Raw genomic sequence first — 26,913 nt, 5'->3', positions numbered from 1 at the left:
TGTCATCTGCAAACTTAATGATGGTGTTGGAGTCGTGCCTGAGTGAACAGGAGAGGACTGAGCACGCACCCCTGGGGGGACCCCTGTGTTGAGGATCAGTGTGGCTGATGTGTTGTTACCAACCCTTACCACCTGGGGGTCCGTCAGGAAGTCCAAGATCCAGTTGCAGAGGAAGGCATTTAGTCCCAGGGTCCTTAGCTTAGTGGTGAGCTTTTGAGGGCATTATGTTGTTGAATGCTGAGCTGTAGTGAATGAATAGCATTCTCACATAAATGTTCCTTTTGTCCAGGTGTGAAAGGGAAGTGTGGAGTGCAACAGAGATGGCATCATCTGGATCTGTTGGGGCGGTATGCAAATTGGAGTGGGTCTAGTGTTTCTGGGATAATGGTGTTGGTGTGAGCCATGACCAGCCTTTCAAAGCACTTCATGGCTACAGACATGAGTGCTACGAGTCCTGTGGCCTTGTGAATGAGTTCTTACTCACATCGAATGCGGAGAGTGGGATCACACTGTCGTCTGGAACAGCTCATGCTCTCATGCATGTTTCAGTGTTACTTGCCTCTAAGCGAGCATAGAAGTAATTTAGCTCATCTGGTAGGATTGTGTCACTGGGAAGCTCTCGGCTGCGCTTCCCATTGTAGTTCATTAGTTTTCAAGTCCTGCTTCATCCGACCAGCGTCTGAGCCGGTGTAGTATGATTCGATCTTAGTCCTGTATTGACGTTATTGCCTGTTTGATGGTTTGTCGCAGGGCATAGCAGGATTTCTTATAAGCTTCCGGGTTATTCCCGCTCCTTGAAAATGGCTGCTCTACCCTTTAGCTCAGTGTGGATGTTGCCTGTAATCCATGGCTTCTGGTTGGGGTATGTACGTAATAGAGGTCAACCGACTATGATTTTTCAACGCCAATACTGAATATTGGGGGACCAAAAAAGCCGATACCAATTAATCGGCTGTTTATAAAAATAAAAACTACTTTTTTTTATTTGTAATAATGACAATTACAACAATACTGACTGAACGCTTATTTTAACTTAATATAATACATCAATAAAATCAATTTAGCCTCAAGTAAATAATGAAACATTGTTCAATTTGGTCTAAATGCAAAAACAAAGTGTTGGAGAAGAAAGTAAAAGTGCAATATGTGCTATGTAAGAAAGCTAACATTTCAGTTCCTTGCTCAGAACATGAGAACATATGAAAGCTGGTTCCTTTTAACATGAGTCTTCAATATTCCCAAGTAAGAAGTTTTAGGTTGTAGTTATTATAGGAATTATAGGACTATTTCCCTCTATACCATTTTGTATTTCATTAACCTTTCACTATTGGATGTTCTTATAGGCACTTTAGTATTGCCAGTGTAACAGTATAGCTTCCGTCCCTCTCCTCGCTCCTCCCTGGGCTCGAACCAGCAACACATCTACAACAGCCACCATCGAAGCAGTGTTACCCATGCAGAGCAAGGGGAACAACTACTAGAAGGCTCAGAGCGAGTGACGTTTGAAACGCTATTAGCGCACGCTAACTAGCTAGCCATTTCACTTCGGTTACACCAGCCTCATCTCGGGAGTTGATAGGCTTGAAGTCATAAACAGCGCAATGCTTGAAGCACAACGAAGAGCTGCTGGCAAAACGTACGGAAAGTGCAGTTTGAATGAATGTTTACGCGTCTGCTTCTGCCTACCACCGCTCAGTCAGATACTTAGGTGCTTGTATGCTCAGTCAGATTATATGCAACACAGGACACGCTAGATAATATCTAGTAATATCATCAACCATGTGCAGTTAACTTCTTATGGTATAGGGGACGCTTGCGTCCCACTTGGCCAAAAGCCAGGGGAAATGCAGCGCAGCAAATTCAAATAAAATGATATAAAAATCAAACTTGAAATCACACATGTAAGATACTAAATTAAAGCTACACTCATTGTGAATCCAGCCAACATGTCAGATTTTTTAAATGCTTTTCGGCGAAAGCATTTATCTGATGATAGCACAACAGTAAACAAAGAGTAGCATATTTCAAAAAAATAAAAAATCAACTGGACGCCAAATGCGCATCCAACAATGATCACATCTATTTAGGTTTTAAGTATCAAGGTAGGCAGGGTTCGAGGTCTAATTTAACTTAATGCTTAATATATGGTATAGCAACTGCCATTAATCCACAGACACAAGTAATGTATTATGTCACATGTTTTATGATGGATAAATCTGTCAAGAAGCCAACCATGATAAAGGGTTAATTATACATAGCTACGATCCCCCTTGTATCTTAATGTAATGGCATGGGGGGGAAATCTATGCGTTTTTATCAATGGTTTATCAACAGCTGTAACAAGTTGTCCAGTGAAAGAAATCCTCACTGGTGCCCTACTTTATATCTATAAACTATTTGTTTATTTCTATAAACAAAATGGTGAAACTCCATCTGATGCACTAAAGGTAATTCGCTCCCATTCAGTTCATAAATGAGCAGAAAAGTTTATTGGATGGGGCTTCACCAAAGTCCTCCACTGATCTAGAACAAAATATTTTGGCTCATTCTGTATTAGTTACCACCCACAGTGGGTTCTCATTACGGTGAAATGTAGCTTGGTGAAGCACTTCATAACAATTAAAGAGTCCCGTCATTCATATATTGGAACAGAACAATTCATTGGATGGAGAGTGTTCCTCCCAGCTAAAGCTTCAACTATAGTTTTCACCTCTGCAGTCTTGAATCTCAAACTTCATCATATGGAGCGTGACCGAAGTCCTTACTCTACTGAGGCTTTGCTTACAATTATTTACTCTAAGCAGGCCCTGATATCCTAATGCCAAATAAACATCTTATATTTAACTCAAACGCCAGATGTGCTCGGGAGGGAGAGGACTGGATACAAGCTATTTAGGTCAGTTGAAGGCTAAATGTCTGTTTTGTCCTTGTTCCAGATGAATATGCTTTCTAACCTTGGCCAGCCCTTCATCCCTCCCAGCACAGTTCCTTTCAACCAGCCTGGTAAGATCATGTTCACTTTTTTATTTCACCGAGATCTACTTTCGGTTCTCAATGTTGTTGTTTGATAAATGGTTCTTTATTTCATGTTACAGCATTTGGTGTCATGATAGTCTTTCATCCTCTGCATTTTGAAGGAATTGATCTTGCTTAGTTGATTAGAAATCTGTGAGAGATCTGGATGACTTAAAAACAAAAACATGGACATTCTCGATGTAAAAAGCATTTTAGTCCAGGAGTGCTTAATCTGGGTCTGTGAAACTGGCCTTCTGAGATCAGATGAATCGCATGTCCAGTAGGATCAAATCAAGTTTGTCATGTACAGCGTAGTGTACGCAGTACAATTAACTGCTTACTTGAAAACACTCCTCTCAAACAGTGCAACAGATCTAAAATATTCAATGAAAATAAAGTAAAGGGGGGGAAAAACACACAATACAAGTGTTTGGTAATTGCTTTATGTCAGTTGATTTCTGGTTTGTCATTCTTCTCCAGCTCCCCAGTTCCCTCCTCCAGAGAGTCACTTTGGGCAGGTAGATGTAAATGACCTGCTGTCCAAGCTCATTTCCACCGGCATCATCTCTACCGGAGGCATCAAACCAGCTCAGAGTACAGACACTGCTGCAGCACACAGCGGTACAGAGTCAGCCGCCACCCAACCGACCCCTCCCATGGTAGAAGAGGAGGAAGAGGAAGAGCAGGAGGAGGATGAGAATGTCCCAGACCTCACCGGCTTCGTCATCGAAGACATGAAACAGTACGTTTGCTGAAATGCACCATGCTGGTCTGATTATGAAGATGTCCATCTACCATTGACATCAATGAATGCTTCACTCTAGTTATTTATGCATGAGAATTCTCTAGTTATGCTTTGTCCAGTGATCCTCTGAGTAAGATAAATAAAATGTATGGTCCACATGTGTTCATAAAATGGTAATGTATTTGTCTTTATATGTAAACTGTATGACTATTAACCACTGGTTCTGTTTGTCCCTTTCCCCAGGCGCTATGACAGTGTGGTGACTAAGCTGTACACAGGGATCCAGTGTTACTCCTGCGGCATGCGTTTCACCGCCTCTCAGACAGACGTCTACGCTGACCACCTGGACTGGCACTACCGGCTGAACCGTTCCGAGAAAGACATCAGCAAGAAGGTCACCCACCGCCGCTGGTACTACAGCCTCACGGTAAGAGAGATGGACACGCGCACACACTCTCACCTTGTGTCTGAGCCACCACAGCTAGAACTACCTCATTGTAAAACCATTACCTTCTACCCCAATATGAACAATACCCACTCACACTCACTTTTTTACAATGAAAATGATTAGTTATTGCCTTGTAATAAAAAGCTGATCATGTTTTATCAAATTCATTCTAACCCTTGCCCATCTGTCTCTTCCCTGTCCTCAGGACTGGATAGAGTTTGAGGAGATAGCGGACCTGGAGGAGCGGGCCAAGAGCCTGTTCTTTGAGAAGGTGAATGAGGAGGTAGTGCAGAAGACCCAGGAGGCCGCCAAGGAGAAGGAGTTCCAGAGTGTTAAAGCAGCTGCAGATGTGGTGGATGAGGTGGGTAGCAACATACTTCTGGTCATGTAGTGTATGTGGACACCTGCTTGTCGAACATCTCATTCCAAAATCACGGGCGGTAATATGGAGTTGGTCCCCTCTTTGCTGCTATAACAGCCTCCACTCTTCTGGGAAGGCTTTCCACTAGATGTTGGAACATTGCTGCAGGTACTTGCTTCCATTCAGTGATGGAAGTGATTTAGGCCTGGCTCGCAGTCAGCGTTCCAATTCATCCCAAAGATGTTCGATGGAGTTGAGGTCAGGGCTCTGTGCAGGCCAGTCAAGTTCTTCCTCACCGATCTCGACAAACCATTTCTGTATGGAACTCGCTTTGTGCACGGGGGCATTGTCATGCTAAAACAGGAAAGGGCCTTCCCCAAACTATTGCCATGAAGTTGGAAGCACAGAATCACCTAGAATGTCATTGTATGCTGTACCGTTAAGATTTCCCTTCACTGGAACTAATGGGCCTAATGTGTCCTTCTGTAGCTCAGTTGGTAGAGCATGGCGCTTGTAACGCCAGGGTAGTGGGTTCGATTCCCAGGACCACCCATACGTAGAATGTATGCACACATGACTGTAAGTCGCTTTGGATAAAAGCGTCTGCTAAATGGCATATATTAGCCCGAACCATGAAAAACAGCCCCAGACCGAACCCTGAAAAACAGCCCCAGACCATTATTCCTCCTCCCTACGTGCTTTAGCACTCGGCGGTCCCATTCTGTGAGCTTGTGTGCCTACCACTTCGCGGCTGAGCCGTTGTTGCTCCTAGACGTTTCCACTTCACAATAACAGCACTTACAGTTGACTGGGGCCGCTCTAGCAGGGCACAAATTTGATGAACTAACTTGTTGCAAAGGTTGCACCGTCATAGGATCCCATGTTAAGTCACTGAGCTCTTCAGTAAGGCCATTCTGCCAATTTTTGTCTATGGAGATTGCATGGCTGTATGGTCGATTTTATACACTTTTCAGCTAGTGATGCATTTTTGGCCAATACGATATCCAATATTTTCCTTGACAACAAAAAAACGATACCGATATTAAACATTTTAGGGACCTTTTAAGCATTCTAGTACAGTAAATAGTTAACACACACATGGACGCAGGGGTCTCAGGAACATCTCGGTGCAAGAGGCGCTTACTACAGTCCCTGGTTGGAATCCAGGCTGTATCACATCCGGCCGTGATTTGATTTGTTATTTGTTAAAGTTATTTTGTTGGCATTTACGTATGTTCCCATTACCAGTAAAACATAATCAAAACCTATTTCTTTCACTTACTTGTTGTGCTGTTTCAGTTGTTTCATTCTCAACCAGGTATTCTATGGAACGCCATTTGGGTCTTTGGTGTAAAAAAAGATACAAATAACACTATTTGATGTGACAAATAACACTAGAATATGACTGCACGTCACATAATAATTTAACACGTTCGTGAATTTTTTACATAGTTATTACACATTGATTACACTATCACTCGTATTTCATGTCACAACGATTAATCGATGCGCATGCTATGATGCTGGTCATAAAAGAAAGCAAGCTAGCTCATTGATGCAAACAATGTTCTTCTCCAAAAACATAGCAAAACAACAATCTGTTTCAGTAGTTATAGTTACCTTGCTAACTATATAGCTAGGTGTCATCTAAAATAACCCTACTTTATAGTATTTGATTAATGGTGGTCGGACCCATCATCTATCTACCCATCTAAGCTAGCCACAATAAGGATTAGCCACTATAGTGGACTTTGCGGTTAGCCTTCAAAATAAAAGTATGTAATTGAGAGTGATGCAAATGAATACAAATACAATTATGCATTAATTGAATAGATCATGCTTATCTAGTTTGGATTCTTATATAAAATCAACTAAAGATAATTTGTTAACCTCTAACTCACCATCCCGGGTCCGGGAGCGTAATCATCAACTGACACTAATTAGCATAACGCAACGGACATAAATATTCCTAGAAAATATTCCTATTCATGAAAATCACAAGTGAAATATATTGAGACACAGCTTAGCCTTTTGTTAATCACCCTGTCATCTCAGATTTTCAAAATATGCTTTACAGCCAAAGCTAGATAAGCATTTGTGTAAGTTTATCGATAGCATAGCATTTTGTCCTGCCAGCAGCAGGTAACTTGGTCACGGAAATCAGAAAAGCGATCAAATTAAATAATTTACCTTTGAGCTTCGGATGTTTTCACTCACGAGACTCCCAGTGGGATAGCAAATGTTCATTTTTTCCAAAAAATATTATTTTTGTAGGCGAAATAGCTCCGTTTGTTCTTCACGTTTGGCTGAGAAATCGCCCGGAAATTGCAGTCACAAAAACGCAGAAAAATGTTCTAAATTAGCTCCATAATATCGACAGAAACATGGCAAACGTTGTTTATAATCAATCCTCGGGGTGTTTTTCAAATATCTATTCGATAATATATCCACCGGGACAATTCGTTTTTCAGTAGGACCGATTGGAATAATGGCTACCTCCGTATTTTATGCGAGAATCACTCTGGGAGCATCAGGTGACCACTTGCGCAATGTAGCCGCTTACGGGTATTCTTCAACATATATCCGTAAAACTACGTCAATGCTGTAGACACCTTGGGGAATACGGAGAAAAAGTAATCTGGTTGATAGCCCATTCACTGCTCAATAGGGACGCATTGGAACGCAGCGCTTTCAAAACATGAGGCACTTCCGGATGGGATTTTTCTCAGGCTTTCGCCTGCAACATCAGTTCTGTTATGCTAACAGACAATATTTTTACAGTTTTGGAAACTTTAGTGTTTTCTATCCTAAGCTGTCGATTATATGCATATTCAAACATCTTGTCCTGACAAAATATCCCATTTACTACGGGAATGTTATTTTTCCAAAAATGAAAATACTGCCCCCTTGTCACAAAAGGTTAATTTGACAAAAATCTGTTGAAATCACACTGGATGTATTAGACTTTAGAATTGCATTGGGGGTATACTTACTTCGCTGCACCGCCTTATCTATAGATTGATCAATGACATGGGGTATCAGTCTATTCCGTGACACCCAGAGAAACATTAGCGTCATAGCTCTTATTGCGGGACTCTGAAACAACTGTGAATTGAACCACATTTATTGTCAATTCCTGTCTATTGAACACGATTCCAGAGGAAAACCAATACTGCGTGGATGTTTTGGAGTCTGATAACTCTGAGGAGGATGTTGGGAAAATATATTGTGTATTGAGTAGACTGATACCCCCTTTCATTGATCCCCAATCCCTGGGTAAAGCTGTACAGTGCAATATCAATGTCAATACATACAATAGGCTGACTGGGGAGGTGATTTCACACAGTCACAGTCCCGCGATAAGAGCTACAACACTAATATTTGGGTAAACTCTGTTATGTTCCTTGGGTGTCACCAAGTAGACTGATACCCCATTTCATTGCTTCACATTCCAACCTTCTGTGTCACTTTCTGAGGTACTTTTATTTTGAAGGCAAACCGCAAATTCCACTTGTACCTAATCCTTCTTGTGGCTAGCTTCACAACACGTAACCCAGTTCGGTCGAGCCTCACTAGCCAGATGAAGCTAGCTGGCTGCTTATAATGTTATCTTTGGGCAACAGGGTTAAGTGGCTGGCTAGCTATTTATTTTCATGAACTGAAGTTCAATTTCAATAGGCAAACAACAAGTAGCTACCTAGCTAATACTTACAAGGATTGAAATTGACTGCTGTTTCTACTGGGTATTTGTTTTCAGGCTTGTTGCTAGCTAGGTACCAAGCTAAAGCTAGCTAGCTAGCTAGCTACCTCATAAGTTGCAGTCGAACGAATAATGCTTTATTACCAACGCGGTATTGTCAACACATCGTTCTTGGCCGGTGTTTGCTTGTTTGCAGACATTTTTGTAGTTGTGGTGGCGCTTGGCTTGCATGTGCAAATTCAGAACCCACAACATTCAGTAATAGAACTGTTATTTAACGTGTCAAATAATTGTATTTGACATGTATCTTTTTTTGACACGCAAAGACCCCAGCGGCGTTCCATAGTATGTTGTGACGCTAATAGCAGTGACGCTATTACTGTTTAACTCCGGTAGGGCAACATCTGAAAAATGGCTCACTTGGTAGTGTGTACCGGTGCTCGACCAGTCGCGAAAGCGAACATCACCCACGACAGAGAACGGTTGATTTCTCAAGGGCAATGAATTCCATTATCATGGCGTTAATGGATTGTCTCGCTAGAATTTTCTTACTCTTTCAGATGACTGCTCGATTTGTTCACTGCTCGATCCACACAGCGGACATTGTGGGCTAGGTTAGGAATGCTGTGTTGGACGTGTAGCGCAAAATGTTATGTACCTATGTTATATAGCTATGCACGTCCGCTTTGACATTGGTTTTGCGCATCGCCGTTAAACTAGACCATCGGGCTGATACCGATGTTGGTGTTTTTAGCAAATATCGGCCGATTTCCAGTTTGCACCGGTATATTGTGCATCCCTACTTTCAGCAACGGGTGTGGCTGAAATAGCCAAATCCACTAATTTGAAGGCGTGTCCACATACTTTTGTGTATGTAGAGTTCATGTAAATATGGCTCACACTCAGGGCTACAACCAGGGGTATATTCTTTACAACTGATTCTGTTGCACAACATTTATTAGATGGAAGCAAACGAAACCAGGAGGGACATACCTGAATTTGTCCAATATAAACTCTTGTTTTCTTCGCATAACGCAACTGTTTGGACTAATGGTTACATCCCAGATATCACACAGGGCCTCTTAGGGCTACAGCTGACTGTGTTTTCATTGGCTTGTACTAGTCTTGACCCATACTCCGCTCAAATTTCATTGGATCTTTGTTTTGTTGCTGTTTTTGCCATTCTAGAAGTTAAAACAACTTAAGTTTTAACTGTGAAGATGAACTTATAGTTAAAGTTGATTGATCCTCCATTCTTGGCATGTACTTGGCATGTACATTCTTGTACTCGTGTGTATGTGTTATGGAGGTAGAACAAGTCCAGTGCCATGGCTTCGGTGGCAGTGTTCCCTGTCTTCTGGTTCTATCCTCAGGCGCTGGGGCGTTCTCGTATCATGCTGCTGTAGCCTGTATATTGCCATATTATTTTAATGGTAGACACTGCACGTTGTCAGAATGTTGTAAGATTCCATTCTTTCCCCCACTGTCTGTGTAGACGTGTGAGATCTGCCAGGAGCAGTTTGAGATGTACTGGGAGGAGGAGGAAGAGGAGTGGCACCTGAGAGATGCCATCAGAGTCGACGAGAAGGTGGGTGTTCACTAAAAAGATGACTCGTAGCATGATCTCCGACTCCTCTGTTAATGTACCAACGCAACCTGTGGATACATACATTGTACATACATTTGAAGAAAGACTGCCACTTAAGTACTGTGGTTAGCATGTATTACCTTAGAGGAATCACTCGTAGCAAAATGGTCTTCTTTGTGAAGGAAATACTAATCAAATATGTTTTTGTCTTTATCTTTTTCCACAGACATATCATCCTTCATGTTTTGAAGATTACAACAATGTAAGTAACCACTTGGTCACTTGATCTGTTTGTTTAGTTTGGTCTGTGAAATGTTCCAAATCTTTCTATGCTGCTTTAACTGGTCATTTCTCTTCCTCCTTGTCAATCGCCTTGCTTCTCCTGCCAGACATCTTCGTTCCTGGACGTCACCCCGTCCCCCATTAAGCTGATGGAGAACCCGCTTGGTGCGTTCATCAAACGTGAGAGCGATGAGGTCACTTCCTGCTGTGCTGCGGTGAAACAGGAAGTGGAGTCTTCGTTGTCTGAAACGGGCGGTGAGGCTCAAAATGTGAAGGATGAAGTTCAGGTGAAAATGGAGGGAGAAACGAGTGCAATTTCCTAAAAAACAAAAATAAAGAAAAACCATGCTGCTTTTTCTTTTCCTCTTTTACGGGCTGCTCTCCCTCCATTCCTCCCTTTGTTTTGTAAGGAAGAGGTATTTTTTATATTTGACCACCTCTGAGGCAGGGCCCTCAGCCATAACTTTGAATACATTTTTGTATTTGGAATCTGCCTGTGAATGTCAGGTGTTTTTTTGCTGTGTAAATGAATGAATGATGAATGCCTGAACTTAAACATTTTACCTTTGCAAAAATATGTACTTTTGGGGAAAAGATGTATGTAAAAGATTTAATTTATAAATAAAGCTATTTTTGGTATTCTTTTGTTGTAATATTGATAAAAAGGGGGTGTGACTTAAGAATCCCAGAAGATTGCTTTAATGAGTTTGTTCTTTCCTCCCAAGTAAAAATAATTTGTGTATATATAAATAGATTTTGGTTGCCATTGAGGCAAGGAATTGATGGAGAGAATTAATGAATTACTAATTTGGCTTCTGAATTAGCCTTAATAGTAAATTAATTTCAAAAGTAGCAGTTAGCAGTTAGTTTACAAAAGGTAAGGAGGAATAATTTTCCGACCATCTCTCTACACTGCTGTGTACATACGGCACGACATGGCTAGCAACTAACATTTCTACACAATTCTGTGATCCTGCTTTCTAATTGCTTTCAGTTGGATATCTTTTTTTTACTTTTTTTGCAGGGTTTCTTTTTTTGCAGAGGTTTGAGGGGGGGGGGAATGCAATTTTGCTTGGTAATGCGGAATATCCAATAAAAACAAATCTGAACATGTGTTTGTGTGAACAGTGATTGGTGTGGTTTTTCTGTATTGCTTCTCCCTGGTTTCCCCCACCCCTTATAGAAAGTTAGCTTTTTAATTTGTCATTTTGGCTTGAATTCTAAATAAAGTTCTCTAGAATTAAAGTAGTTTGTCTTTTCTCTTATTTCATGTGATTTATAGATCATTGTATTTCAAATCTAGTTTTATTGGTCGCTTACACATTTTGCAGCTGCTTATGTACCTAGCTCCAAAAGTGCATTAATACCTAACAATATGCTCAACAAAATAAATATTAGTCTGGACTATAAATATGTATATGATATGTATGGACAGTACATGAATGGAAAGTGTGTACAGTAGTAGTTATATGCAAATGGGAGGAGCTGAGATGTGGGATATGTAGGAAAGAGCATTATGAAGGAGAGAGTGGAAGAATGGAAAATGAGAAATGGTGCAGATCATGAAGTGAAGTCTGTTGAATTCCCTTAGAGGGTAATGGTGGATAGACCTGCACTACAACCTGCGGAGAGTTCCTATCACCAGCAGGACCCAGAAATTCTTATTGTGAAGAAGATGGACTTTGTTACTTTTAGAGCAATGGTGATAAATGGCACTGCTCAAGTAGAGAAGAAAAAAAGTATAGGGAAATTGAGATTGTTTCTGAAGCTGAACGATTTTGAGGAGTTAAAGATTGCACATACAAGGAGCTACATACAGTTGTGCTGTCCCACCTTCCCCAGAGCCTGTGTAGGGAAGAGTTTTTGAAGGAGTGGGATTTTTTTGTATTTTAAAATGTGAAGATAGCGTCTCTATTTTTCCTTTCTCCGTAATAGAATTGAACTTGTTTATATTTTTATGTTTCCATCCCTGTCCAGTTATCAGTCCATTGTCCTTGATATTATAGATTAAGAAAATAAATTGTAGGGAAAAGCAGTTAAATTATGTTTGTCGAAAACTTTCAAAAATCTGTTTGAGCCTCACAGTGTTTCAGGAACTGTTACAAAGGTTGTATTAAAACAATTCATAAGGAAAATGCCAATAACCCATTCTGGATCAAAACATTGCATATCCATAAAGTATTTTGTTAAAATATTACCATCATTTTGGTGTCTTGTATTGGAAGTAATGATATAATTAACCGATGCCAATGATATAGATGGACACTGAAAATACAATATAAAAGAGGGAATATAGCATATGTCAATACTTGTACTATGGGTGTGTGTGTGCGTGTGCGTGCTGTGGGTATGTGTCTGTTCATATGAATGGCAGAGTGAAGGAGGATGAATGTGTAGGAGGGCGGGAGACTGGATGTGTGGAGGCATAGGGTATATGTTGTGTTTGAATGGATGAGTAAGTGGATATATAGAGGGGTGTAAATGTCTGAGAAGAAGGGAGGGGTGGGTGGGTAAGAAGAGCCAAGGATGGAAGGTGGTGATAAGCTTGGCTTGCGGGTGTATGTTGGGTAAGGATGGGAGGGTGGGACAAGCTTGGTTTGGGTGTGGTTTTTTTTTTAAAAGAGGTTTGAGAACTGGGAAGGGGTGGTGGGGAGGGATGGATTTGGTTTGAGGGAGAGGGAAGGAAGGAAAGACAATTATACTACAATGTAATTGTATTTCTTATTTTATGATGTAAACCTGTTGTAAAATTAATAAGAGTTCTGGACAGATAAGGATAGGGTGTCAAATTTGTCATCACAACTAAGATTTAATGGTGGTTATTGGTGAAAATGGAGGGGCTATATCTGGGGGATTGGGATGGGGTGACTGGGAGGTCATCAGACACTACTCTGTGGTGTGAGTGGGGCCTCCACTCTCATCCCACTTCAGTCTCTCGGAGGACCCACTCACCCCAAGTAGACCCTCACCAGCCACTATACTTTAATTTCTAAGGTAATACAAGCTAACCACAGTACTTAAGTGGCAGTCTTTCTTCAAATGTATGTACAATGTATGTATCCACAGGTTGTGTTGGTACATTAAGAGAGGAGTCAGAGATAAAATTGTAAAAAAATGTAAAAGGCATAGCGTCTCAAATACAAAGACATACTTTGCTCCGTTTTTTTGTTTTTTTTATTAAATGTCTGCTCAAATGTTTTATTTGGTTCTTCAATGATAGATGGAACAGGTGAGGTTAACTTTGATTCAATACAAGACCAACAAAATCCAATTTATCACATGGAATATGCACAGGCTCCATGATGTGGGAAAAAAGGCATTCGGTTCTCGAACACTTAAAGATATTGTCAGCGGATGTGGTATCCTTGCAAGAGTTACATTTTTTTTTTTAATGAGAAATTGAACCTTTAAAGAGGAGCTGGGTTGTAGAGGCCTATGCAGAGGTGTAGGTATCCTGATAAATAAGACACCATTTTCCCTTATATCGCAGCACATGGATCAAGAAGGCAGTTTTCTAATGTTGAATTGTACCTTACATGGTGAAAAATACACATTGATTTCATTGTACAGTATATCCCAGCAGGGGCAAATCCGACCCCCGATATAATTTGGAATGCCTTTATGGCGTACATAAGGGGAATGATAATCTCATACTCTGCAAAAGTCAAATCGGATTTAGAAATTCAAATGAATGAAAAACAAGATAAAGAAGAAAATAAAATGTCTGAACTTAAGCAGGAACACAATATTTTACTTTTGAAGAGAGCCAATGGCAAATAAACCTGGTAAATATCTCGAAGCTCTCACAAAACGAATACATTCTAAACCAGTTATAATTTAAAAAGGTAAAGATACAAAAGCAGTAATTAGAAACACCAACGTGATTAATGAGGATAGGGTGAGAGAGAGAGAGAGCGAGAGAGAGAGAGACAGCTGCATGTGAGCGTTCACATTTTTCAACATGTTTTTTACAAAAAAAAATAGATTCGGTGTTAGATACACTTGGATTTTCTTGGCAGGGACATACACAGGCTGCTACCCTCCACAGCATAACATTCACTGCAGATCAAAACTCCAAACCCTACAACCTAATTTTGGACAAAATTACATGGAAGGATTAATACTATCAAGGACACCATACAACCTGGAACTGAGACATCTGAAATCTGCCTCCAGAAATCAAAGCTTCTCGCAAGTGGGTGTGACGTGACACCTACTCTCATTGCCTGCTGCACTGCTGCTTGGATTCCACCTGGCAATCTGTTCACCTTCTCCCCGGTCTGGTACCCCCACCACACTCCTCCCTCTCTCCCGAGCTTTCGCTCACCTCCAGCACACAGGCACTGTTGGGGCGAGTGACTCTGAACTTAGAATTATAAGCCCCAAGTCGTTTTATTTTGTTCTTGTGCATTTTGCTATTTTGCTATGACTACTGCATGCTTTGTTAACTATTTACCCAATTGTGGGACAGACTATGTTTGTTCCCACACTCGGGACTCTGACTCTCTATTGGTTACACAGACTTTTGGCCTCCCATCCTATTCTGACCACCTCTCGCCGGCTTCGTATTCATGTTACCTGATGAAATTGCTGTATAATATGATCTTGTTGCCATCTAATGCACATTCAAATGTCATAAATCAACACTGCAGAGCTCTCCCTGTCCTCTGCCGTGCCTTGATTGTATTACTGTTGATGATATCTGGAAATGTGCATGTACACCCTGGCCCATCTACTGTTCCTAGCCCAAATTCTGACTTGTGCTCTGATGTCTGTTTCAGCTCTCGTAAAAGCCTGGGTTTTCTGCACATTAACACTAGAAACGTATTACCTAAAATGGATCAACTGAAAGTGTGGGTTCACAACTCCAATCCAGATGTTGGTCATTACTGAGATGTGGTTAAGGAAGAGTGTTTTGAATACTGATGTTAACCTTTCTGGTTATAACCTTTTTCGGCAATCAGATCTTCCAAAGGTGGGGGAGTGGCAATCTTTACCAAGGATCACCTTCAGTGGTCGGTTGACTCCACCAAGTCTGTCCCCAAACAATTTGATTTTCTGGTTTTATGCATTAAACTTCCAAATAGCTATTCATTGACTGTTGCTGGGTGTTATCGTCCCCCATCAGCACCGGCCTGTACCCTACCTGCTCTAAGCTCTCACCTGGCCCCTTACACTAAGTGAATTTGTCCTGCTAGGTGACCTAAACTGGGACATGCTTAAACCCCCTGACCAAGTCCTAAAGCAATGGGACTCCCTAAATCTTTCTCAGATTCTTACCAATCACACAAGGTATGACTCCAAACACCCAGAAAAGGCTACTCTCCTCGATGTTATCCTCACAAATAATCATGATAGGTATCAGTCTGGTGTTTTCTGTAATGACCTTAGGGATCACTGTTTTACAGCCTGTTTTTGTAATGGCTGCTCAGTGAAACGACCTGTCCTAATTTGTCATAGACGCTTGCTAAAAAACTTCCTTCATGACCTGGCCTCTGTAAATTGGTACAGAATCAGCTTGATCCCCTCTGTCTTTTTTCAAAAATGTCAGTGATATTGTTAACAAACACGCCCCCATAAAGAAAATTAGAATTAAAAACAGGTTCAGCCCCTGGTTCGACCGTGATCTTGCAGAGTTACTCCACTTTAAGAATTGTATTTGTCGAAAGGCTCGGCACACGCACACTCAGGCTGACTGGCTCTCGTTCAGGCAAATGAGAAATAAGTTCACTCAGGCTGTCCGGAAGGCCAAAGTTAGTTACTTTAAGGAGCAGTTCTCTCTCTATGGGTCTAACCCCAAGAAGTTCTGGAAAACGGTTAAAGACCTGGAGAATAAACCCTCCTCCTCACAGCTGCCCATGTCCCTTAATGTTGATGATGTGATTGTTATTGACAAAAGCACATGGATGAGCTTCTTAATCACCACTTCATTAAGACAGGATTCCTATTTGACTCAGCCATGCCTCCTTGCCCGTCCAACATTTCCTCACCTCCCACCCCTTCTAATGCAACTAGCACGGATGATCCCCCCTCTTTTTCCCTTGCCCCACTACAAAGTTTCTCCCTGCAGGCGGTCACTGAGTCCGAGGTGCTAAAGGAGCTCCTTACACTTGACCACAAAATAACATCTGGGTCAGATGGTTTAGACCCTTTCTTCTTTAAGGTTTCTGCCCCTTTAATCACCAAGCCTATCTCTGACCTTTTTAATTTTTCTCTCCTCTCTGGGGAGGTTCCCATTGCTTGGAAGGCAGCCACGGTTCATCCTTTATTTAAAGGGGAGATCAAGCTGATCCTAACTGGTTATAGGCCTATTTCTATGTTGCCCTTGAGATTCAAAAGTGTTGGAAAAACTTGTCAATAATCAACTGACTGGCTTTCTTGAGGTCTATAGTATTCTCTCATGTATGCAATCTTTCTAGGCAGGTTATGGATGTGTCACTGCAGCCTTAAAGGTCCTCAATGATGTAATTTGTCATTGCCCTTGATTCTAAATCAAATCAAATCAAATTTATTTATATAGCCCTTCGTACATCAGCTGATATCTCAAAGTGCTGTACAGAAACCCAGCCTAAAACCCCAAACAGCAAGCAATGCAGGTGTAGAAGCACAGTGGCTAGGAAAAACTCCCTAGAAAGGCCAAAACCTAGGAATAAACCTAGAGAGGAACCAGGCTATGTGGGGTGGCCAGTCCTCTTCTGGCTGTGCCGGGTGGAGATGATAACAGAACATGGCCAAGATGTTCAAATGTTCATAAATGACCAGCATGGTCAAATAATAATAAGGCAGAACAGTTGAAACATTCTAAACAATGTTGTGCTGATATTTTTATTGATCTGGTAAAAGCTTTGATACGGTAGACCATTCTATTCTTGTGGGCCGGCTAAGGAGTATTGGTGTCTCTGAGGGGTCTTTGGTCTGGTTTGCTAACTACCTCTCTCAAAGAGTGCAGTGTATGAAGTCAGAACAGCTGCTGTCTCAGCCACTGCCTGTCACGAAGGATACACCCCAAGGGTCGATCCTAGGCCCCTGCACTCTTCTACATAGCTTAGGCAGTAGGAAGCGCTCATCCATATATGCAGATAATACAGTCTTATACTCATCTGGCCCCTCCCCGGATTATGTGTTAAACGCTCTACAACAAAGCTTTCTTCGTGTCCAACAAGCTTTCTCTGCCCTTAACATTGTTCTGAACACCTCCAAAACAAAGGTCATGTGGTTTAGTAAGAAGAATGCCCCTCTCCCCACAGGTGTGATTACTACCTCTGAGGGTTTAGAGCTTGACCTAGTCACCTCATACAAGTACTTCAGAGTATGGCTAGATGGTACACTGTCCTTCTCTCAGCACATATCAAAGCTGCAGGCTAAAGTTAAATCTAGACTTGGTTAATCGTAATCAATCCTCTTTCACCCCAGCTGCCAAACTAACCCTGATTCAGAGGACAATCCTACCCATGCTAGATTACGGAGACTTAATTTATAGATCGGCAGGTAAGGGTGCTCTCGAGCGGCTAGATGTTCTTTACCTCTCGGCCATCAAATTTGCCACCAATGCTCCTTATAGGACACATCACTGCACTCTATATTCTTCTGTAAACTGGTCATCTCTGTATACCCGTCGCAAGACCCACTGGTTGATGCTGATTTATAAAACCCTCTTAGGCCTCACTTCCCATTATCTGAAATATCTAATGCAGCCTTCATCCTCCACATACAACACCCTTTCTGCCAGTCACATTCTGTTAAAGGTCCCCAAAGCACACACATCCCTGGGTCGCTCGTCTTTTCATTTCTCTGCAGCTAGCGACTGGAACGAGCTGCAACAAATACACAAACTGGACAGTTTTATCTCAATCTCCTCATTTAATTAAAGACTCACTCATGGACACTCTTACTGACAGTTGTGGCCAAGACCTCAGAAAAAATATTGTAGACCTCCACAAATCTGCTTCATCCTTGGGAGCAATTTCCAAATGCCTGAAGGTACCACGTTCATCTGTACAAACAATAGTATGCAAGTATAAACACCATGGGACCAGTTAACCGTCATACCACTCAGGAAGGAAACGTGATCTGTCTCCTAGAGATGAACGCACTTTGGTGCGAAAAGTGCAAATCAATCCCAGAACAACAGCAAAGGACCTTGTGAAGATGCTGGAGGGAAATGGGTACAAAATTATCTATATCCACAGTAAAACGAGTCCTATATCGACATAACCTGAAAGGCAGCTCAGCAAGCAAGAAGCAACTGCTCAAAAACTGCCATAACAAAGCCAGACTACAGTTTGCAACTGCACATGGGGACAAAGATTGTACGTTTTGGAGAAATGGCCTCTGGTCTGATGAAACAAAAATATAACTATTTGGCCATAATGACCATCATTATGTTTGGAGGAAAAAGGGGGAGGCTTGCAAGCCAAAGAACACCATCCCATCCGTGAAGCCCAGGGGTGGCAGCATCATGTTGTGGGGGTGCTTTGCTGCAGGAGGGACTGGTGCACTTCACAAAATAGATGACATCATGAGGAAGGAAAATTACGTGGATATATTGAAGCAACATCTCACAACATCAGTCAGGAAGTTAAAGGTTGGTCCCAAATGGGTCTTTCAAATGGATAATAACCCCAAGCATACTATCAAAGTTGTGGCAAAATGGCTTAATGACAAAAAAAGTCAAGGTATTGGAGTGGCCATCACAAAGCCCTGATCTCAATCCTATAGAAAATTTGTGGGCAGAACTGAAAAAGCGTATGTGATCAAGGAGGCCTACAAACCTGACTCAGTTACGCCAGCTCTGTCAGGAGGAATGGGCCAAAATTCACCCAACTTATTATGGGACGCTTCTGGAAGGTTACCTGAAACGTTTGACCCAAGTTAAACAATTTAAAGGCAATGCTACCAAATACTAATTGAGTGTATGTAAACTTCTGACCCACTGGGAATGTGATGAAAGAAATATTATTCAGATATTTCACATTCTTAAAATAAAGTGGTGATCCTAACTGACCTAAGACAGGGAATTCTTATTTGGAATAAATGTCAAGAATTGTGAAAAACTGAGTTTAAATGTATTTGGCTTAGGTGTATGTAAACTTCCGACTTCAACTGTATATACTGTACATCTGAATTAAACAGTCGGACAGATCTTGGTATTTTAATTGATCTCTCTTTTAAATTGAATATTCAAAATTGAAGCTGAAATTGGGATTTTATTTTAGGAATAAGGCCTGTTTTTCTTTTGAAGCCAGAAGGAGGCTAGTAATCAGCTACATTTATGCCTTTACTAGACTATGGGGATATTTTATATATGAATGCTTCCACTCAGTGTTTGAGATCAATTGACACCCTTTACCATGGTGCTTTGAGATTTATTTTAAACTGCAAAACCCTGCACTTTGTATACCAGGGTTGGCTGGCCTTCTCTAGTCACTTGTAGGCTCAGTCACTGGTATACTTTTATTTACAAAGCCATTTTGGGGTTACTACCTTTTTATTTGTGCATTTTTATTGTTCAGAAATGTGGTGGGTACTCTCTTCATTCGCTGGACTTTATCCTGCTAACTATTCCAAATGTCCGAACTGAATTTGGTAAAAGGGCTTTTATGTACTCTGCGCCATCGTCTTGGAACACCTTACAAAATACTTTTAAACTGGAAGAACTTGTCCCGATTGGTGTTTTTAAATCACTGATGAAGGATTTTGAGGCTGATTCCCTAACCTGTCAATGTTTGTAGGTGACCAAATACTTATTTTCCACCATAATTTGCAAATAAATTCATTAAAAATCCTACAATGTGATTTTCTGGATTTTTTTCTTCTCATTTTGTCTGTCATAGTTGAAGTGTACATATGATGAAAATTACAGGCCTCTCTCATCTTTTTAAGTGGGAGAACTTGCACAATTGGTGACTGACTAAATACTTTTTTGCCCCACTGTATATATTGAATTACATATATATTAACGACCCCACCCACTCTGTCATCACAACAGTTAGCTAAGTGACGTGTACAGAGTTGTTCATTGAAAGTTGTCTCCAGCATTGAGAACGTGTCCCCATTCTTTGCTTTGTCTGCCTCTCTCTAACCATTATCATATTTAATTTTCATTCTAATCTAGATGTTGGCTTTGGATTTGTGGCTACACAATAAGAAGACGTCAATTGTTCCAGAACATTATATAGGAAATCCAAATATGTTGATTAACCCAAATCTTGTTGGGAAAGCCAAATAGGTCACAGCATGGAAAACCTCACGACAGGGTGTTGGCTATGTTAGGTTCTAAATAAACAGAGTAAAAACTAACAGACAACTAGGAAAAGCTCAAACCAAGTTTATTAACCCAATGGGTCAAACAGCTGAAAAGACAAAGACATGTTTCCACCAGAACAAGTATTTATACCCCCCTTTAGGCGGAGTCTCCTCCTCGCACCGCTAAACACTACATCTTTGTCGCTAGGCAGGAGGTTAAGTGAAGTGGGTCATAAACTGTTCCTTCTCCCTTCATGTGATCTGACCTGACCTCAGCCCACATTCCTCACTAATCCATGGCTATCCACCCTTATCAGTGACCGCAACCATGTGATTGCCTTTTCCCTTACTTAGTAACTCTCCACACCCATGGCTCATATACACCCTTAATTGATCCCACCATATTACATTCCTCCTACAGATAAGCATTAACTTCTGGTGTAGCAAGTCTTTCAAATTACAATCCAACACTCCCTCCTATTTGAATAGTAATTCCATATTGTTCAACATCACATTAACTTTGAAATTACTTATAAATGAACAAAGAATAAAACAATTCACAGTTGATAATTAGGTTTACACCATCACACTATGCACACTCTTATTTCCATCTCTCGTCGGACAACTGATAATGAATGACCTTTCAGCTGGAGCTTTAGACTTCCTCCATTTCCTCCATAGAGGAGAGATTGAAAGCACAAAACTTGAAAACCAAAAAGAAATACAAAACATAACGAGTATTAATAATGTGTTAAGTTATGCACAATTATATATGCAACGAAAAAAGTTTGATAACATGACGATTCTCACTCTCTCTTCGCTTGACTATGTCTTCGGGATACTTTTCTGCTGGGTTCCACAAACATGAAGGCCCTAAAAAACCTCCTCATTCTTTCACCCAGTATTCCCCCTGTCAGGCCACAGGTTCCAAGAGGTGTTTCCAAGCCATGTCATTTTCACTATGTTCCCCCATCTCCTTCTTCCTCTATAGCCACTCAATATACACGTGCGGTGGCTTTAATCAACTTTACATCATCTTGAGGTAACTCAACACTGTATATACGTTTCACATCAACGCCCTCAGAAGATGATATCCCAACAGTGCTACCAAGGTAACCCCTGCTACTACTAACACTGCCCTCAGAAGATGATATCCCAACAGTGCTACCTGTAACGCCTGTCGTCGGAAGGAGTGGACCAAAGCGCAGCGTGAAAAGTGTTCATGATTTTTTTATTATCAAAAAACACTTGAACAAAGTAACAAAACGAAAGTGAACAGTTCTGTCAGGTAACAGAGACTAAACAGAAAATAACTACCCACAAACACAGGTGGGAAAAAGGCTGCCTAAGTATGATTCCCAATCAGAGACAACGATAGACAGCTGCCTCTGATTGGGAACCATACTCGGTCAAAACAAAGAAATAGACAACATAGAATGCCCACCCCAAATCACACCCTGACCTAACCAAATAGAGAATAAAACAGCTCTCTAAGGTCAGGGCATGACACTACCAAGATAACCCCTGCTACTACTAACACTGCCCATGATGCATACTTCACAATACCCATCATTTGCAAGTAGTCCAGTTCCATGCTGTTACTATAGCATCCTTCACCACTACTACCTCTCCTTCAGTTACTGTCAGACATGGATGTCGATTATGGCAGCCCCCCACAACTCTCTGATTCAGAGGGGTTGGGTTAAATGAGGAAGATACATTTCAGTTGAATGCATTCAGTTGTAAAACTGACTAGGTATCCCCCTTTCCCTACTGCGACTTCAGTGAAAATAGCTATTGCATGGAATCTGTCTCCTGGTCTCCTATTGTCTTCGTGGTTCACTGATAGATCTAGGACTGAACCTTTCAGATACTCCCTACCTGTCTCCCAACTCATACCCGCCCGCCCGACTAGCATCACTACTCTGGACAGTTCTGACTTAGAATATGTGGACAACTACAAATACTTAGGTGTCTGGCTAGACTGTAAACTCTCCTACCAGACTCATATTAAACATCTCCAATCCAAAATTAAATCTAGAATAGGCTTCCTATTTCGCAACAAAGCCTTCTTTACTCAAGCTGCCAAACATACCCTCGTAAAACTGACTATCCTACCGTTACTCAACTTCGGCGATGTTATTTACAAAATAGCCACCAACACTCCACTCAGCAAACTGGATGCAGTCTATCACAGTGCCATCCGTTTTGTCACCAAAGCCCCATATATCACCCACCACCGTGACCTCGTTGGCTGGCCCTTGCTACATATTCGTCGCCAGACCCACTGGCTCCAGGTCATCTATAAGTCTTTGCTAGGTAAAGCTCTGCCTTTTCTCAGCTCACTGGTCGCCATAACAACACCCACCCGTAGCACGCGCTCCAGCAGATATATCTCACTGGTCATCCCCAAAGCCAACACCTACTTTGGCCGCCTTTCTTTCCAGTTCTCTGCTGCCAATGGCTGGAACAAATTGCAAAAATTTCTGAAGTTAGAGACTTATATTTCCCTCACTAACTGTAAACATCAGCTATCTGAGCAGCTTACTGATCGCTGCAACTGTACACAGCCCATCTGTAAATAGCCCATCCAACTACCTACCTCATCCCCATATTGTTTTTATTAACTTTTTTTACTCTTTTTCTACTTGCACATCATCATCTGCACAACTATCACTACAGTGTTAATTTTTAAAATTGTAATTACTCCGCTACTATGGCCTATTTATTACCTTACCTCCTTTCGCCATTTGCACACACTGTATATAGACTTTTTCTATTGTCTTATTGACTGTACTGTTTGTTTATTCCATGTGTAACTCTGTGTTGTTTTTTGTGTCACACTGCTTTGCTTTATCTTGGCCAGGTCGTAGTTGTAAATGAGAACTGGCCTACCTGGTTAAATCAAATCAAATTGATTTATATAGCCCTTCTTACGTAAGCTGATATATCAAAGTGCTGTACAGAAACCCCGCCTAAAACCCCAAACAGCAAGCAATGCAGGTGTAGAAGCACGGTGGCTAGGAAAAACTCCCTAGAAAGACCAAAACCTGGAAAGAAACCTAGAGAGGAACCAGGCTATGAGGGGTGGCCAGTCCTCTTCTGGCTGTGCCAGAACATGGCCAAGATGTTCAAATGTTCATAAATGATCAGCATGGTCAAATAATAATAATCACAGACGTTGTGGGAGGGTGCAACAAGTCAGCACCTCAGGAGTAAATATCAGTTGGCTTTTCATAGCCGATCATTAAGAGTATCTCTACCGCTCCTGCTGTCTCTAAGAGAGTTGAAAACAGCATGTCTGGGACAGGTAGCACGTCCGGTGAACAGGTCAGGGTTCCATAGCCGCAGGCAGAACAGTTGAAACTGGAGCAGCAGCACGGCCAGGTGGACTGGGGACAGCAAGGAGTCATAATGCCAGGTAGTCCTGAGGCATGGTCCTAGGACTCAGGTCCTCCGAGAGAGAGAAAGAAAGAGAGAATTAGAGAGAGCGTACTTAAATTCACACAGGACACCGGATAAGATAGGAGGAGTACTCCAGATATAACAAACTGACCCTAGCCCCCCGACACAAACTACTGCAGCATAAATACTGGAGGCTGAGAGAGGAGGGGTCAGGAGACACTGTGGCCCCATCTGATGATATCTTTCCCCCAGACAGGGCCAAATAAAGGTGAAAAAAAATAATTAAAAAAATATCCGGTCCCCTAGCTACCAACATCCCCAATGACCTCCTGTGCTTTGCTGCAGTCGGTACCTGTGGATAATACTTTCCTGTTCTCATGTTATGTAAACATCTCTCATCCCAAGGCCGATCTACACCCCACTCCATTGTGAACAGCCTCGTTACAGTGTAACCTTTGGGTCTGATGGTTGATAAGCAGCCACCTTCAGACACTTTCCGTTTACCATCACTCGGTCCCAATCTCCTGGGAGATGTGTCAAGTGTTAGTTGGCTGTTAGGAATGGGGGAGAGATTAGCGGCATTGGAAGAGTATCTAACCTTTCAAAACTCTGAGTCACATGTTTCTGGTGATGTGGCCTCCTGTATACAGGGATCTGTGGCTAGTCTTTCAAGCATTGCACCTTCTTTAACAAAATCCTCGCTGAAAGTTGACAATAGTGTCTGAAATGACTACACTATCTCTGCCACATCAATTTTACTTCATAGTAGACTCTATACTGTGCACAGTTAGCTGTCCTTCCTCTCCTATGAGCTATCTCCTGTAATAATATACATAGAAGAGTGGTATCATCCCCAGGGACTCTATTACCCACTTCCTTAATTTATTAGCTACACAAATCTCTGCCCCAGTCATATTCAATTCTGCTTTCCCAATTCCCTGTAATGTTAATGCCTTGGTTTTTGGGACTCCATAGAATGCACTGATATCAGTCCTGCCAGAATCTGCAACTAACACTCCGTAGGACTGACCATTGACCCCCCCATCATACCACCTACACTGATGGATTTCTGTCTGTCACTAGTTCAGGCCCTAAATGAGTCTGTACGTATGCCTTCATCTGCATCTTCTTCCCCCTGATGCTTGACCATAAGAATAGTTTGGTTCCCATATTCCCCCCTTAGGATGTTGTCAAGATTATAATGACCCCAACAAGCTATCTTTCCCCAGGTTCATGGTCTGCTGGTGTCTAAAACTTTCCTTGACCACTTCACTCCTCTAGTCGCTGTACTAACATCATCGGTGAATAAATCTCCTTTTATGATAAAAAGCACTTCCCCCACACTAGCCTTTGCTGCTCCATCGTCAGCAATGATTGTGTCAATGCTATCAGCCTCCTGAAATGTTTTTAGTTCTGGTAGCATTAATCTGAAAGTTATTGACTGACCTTCAGCTGATTGAAAAAGTAAAAATCTAGTTACGTTCCTTCCACACTCCTGTCTGTAATAAAACGACGCCTTTTTCTGAACAACCTACGTCCAATGTGCTCGTCTTGTTATCAAGTAGCTCCACCCAGATCACCATACCTTTGTGATTAGTGATCTGTCTGGTATCTGTAGCATTAGTACTGGCTCTACACTAATGCATTATTCTGTCTTCATATTTGGCAACCCATTCTGTGCTAATAGTCAATCTATCCTTTTTCATGGTTCAGTAAACATTAAAGCAACTCACACAAAGACTATGGCTGTTAAAGTAGCTCCCAGAACCCACCCAACTGCTTGTTTACAGTGGAATCTAGTCTCCCTCGCTCTCTTTAGCTCCTCTTCCTCTGTCATGGTGGCTTCCAGCTCACCCATTTGCAGCTGGATCTCGTTTCACATGAGAAGTGTGAACCCAACGAGGAGAGGCTGTGGTCTTTGCTGCTGCAGGTGCTGTAAGGAGTATTGTGTGCTGTCCAGACCAACGCCGTCCCAACACCCCTGCCTGGTGATCTTGATGTACACTCGGTCTCCAGGATTCAGCCCGTGCTCTCAGTTATCTCCTGGCAACTGCTCCTCGTGCTGCTTTCACCTGGGAATATACACACTGCAATGCATGGGTAATTTTCTGATAATAGGACAACATAGACTCTCCCATTATTGCCAGATCACTAATTTGTGACGTGAATAACAGCTCCTGGTACTCTCATCGGTTTCCCTGTTACCACTTCATGCGGCGTGAGTCCAGTAGGGGTGTTAGTTGACGCCTTCATTGACATCAATACCACGGGTAAATTCGTAACCCAGTCTTTCCCTTCGGTGCTCAACGTCTTGAACAATTTTTCTTTAATTGAACGATTCTGACGCTCCGTAATCCCCGCCGCTTGCGGACTATATGGACAATGAAAATTATAGTATGGGCAATTCCCAAAGCTTTACACACCGCCGGTGGCACTTTGGAGGTGAAATGTGTCCCTTGATCATAATCTAATGTCCGGAATAATCCCTTAACAAAGTTTGTGCTACAAAGTTTGCTGAAGCTGAGGAAGTTGCAAATAATTCTGTCCATCTGGAGAATCTGTCCACCACCACCAATACATGAGTCTTTCCCCTGCTTCGAAGGGGGTGGCCCTATAAAGTCTACCTGTAATGATGTAAATGGTCCATCCAGCAGGGGTTGCTGTCGGGCAGGAGTAGGCATTGTACAGTAGGTGCAATATTGTGTTGGGCACATATCACACATCTTTTAACCCAGTCCCGAAATGTTCCCAACACCCCCTTTCTCCACCATGTCGTCCTGAACTGAGAATACATGTTCTGTCGTAGCTGAATCAGAATTAGTTAGGTAACATTGATAAATAAGATGTTTTATTTACTTTCATAATATGCTTATGTGAGATACTTGTCATTAGGATGTCTTTTTTTGGACTATACTGTCGGCAGTTGCATTTTCCTTTCTTCTCTAGGGAAAAGTCATTTGGGGCCCAGAGAGGGGGGAGGTCAGGCTTGTCTTTTACATGTCTGGTAATATGCAGAATATCAGAAAGGGAGAAGTCAGAATTGAACATTGTCTTCATATGTGAATGTATCTGTTAAACCATGTGATGGGGAGATGTTGTGGAAAATTGCAAGATTATGTTATCG

The 26,913-nt window shown here is 41.7% G+C and overlaps 1 protein-coding gene, 1 long non-coding RNA gene and 1 other non-coding gene across 4 annotated transcripts in view; 2 read left to right on the top strand and 1 right to left on the bottom strand.

Annotated features, from left to right (window-relative positions):
• Nucleotides 1-11,252, top strand: part of pcf11 (PCF11 cleavage and polyadenylation factor subunit) — a 32,651-nt gene extending 21,399 nt beyond the window's left edge. For both annotated transcript variants that reach the window (XM_035748370.2, XM_035748372.2), the window contains exons 9-15: nt 2,937-3,003; nt 3,496-3,757; nt 4,004-4,187; nt 4,414-4,569; nt 9,765-9,857; nt 10,084-10,119; nt 10,247-11,252. In XM_035748370.2, the coding sequence (XP_035604263.1) occupies nt 2,937-3,003; nt 3,496-3,757; nt 4,004-4,187; nt 4,414-4,569; nt 9,765-9,857; nt 10,084-10,119; nt 10,247-10,462 (1,014 nt within the window). In that variant the 3' untranslated portion in view covers nt 10,463-11,252. The remainder of the gene's footprint in view (nt 1-2,936; nt 3,004-3,495; nt 3,758-4,003; nt 4,188-4,413; nt 4,570-9,764; nt 9,858-10,083; nt 10,120-10,246) is intronic.
• On the top strand, nt 9,517-9,656 carry LOC118366436 (small nucleolar RNA SNORA57). The gene has a single exon (XR_004821949.1). It is a non-coding gene; the product is annotated as a small nucleolar RNA SNORA57 (small nucleolar RNA).
• A 9,198-nt stretch (nt 11,253-20,450) lies between the features above and the next one.
• On the bottom strand, nt 20,451-26,525 carry LOC127914579 (uncharacterized). The gene is made up of 2 exons (XR_008088912.1): nt 25,523-26,525; nt 20,451-23,776 (listed from the first exon to the last, which is right to left on the bottom strand). It is a non-coding gene; the product is annotated as an uncharacterized LOC127914579 (long non-coding RNA).
• Nucleotides 26,526-26,913: the final 388 nt, after the last annotated feature.

The sequence above is a fragment of the Oncorhynchus keta genome, chromosome 33 (genome assembly GCF_023373465.1).
Source record: "Oncorhynchus keta strain PuntledgeMale-10-30-2019 chromosome 33, Oket_V2, whole genome shotgun sequence".
NCBI lineage: Eukaryota > Metazoa > Chordata > Actinopteri > Salmoniformes > Salmonidae > Oncorhynchus > Oncorhynchus keta.
This window is presented reverse-complemented; position numbering and strand designations above follow the sequence as displayed.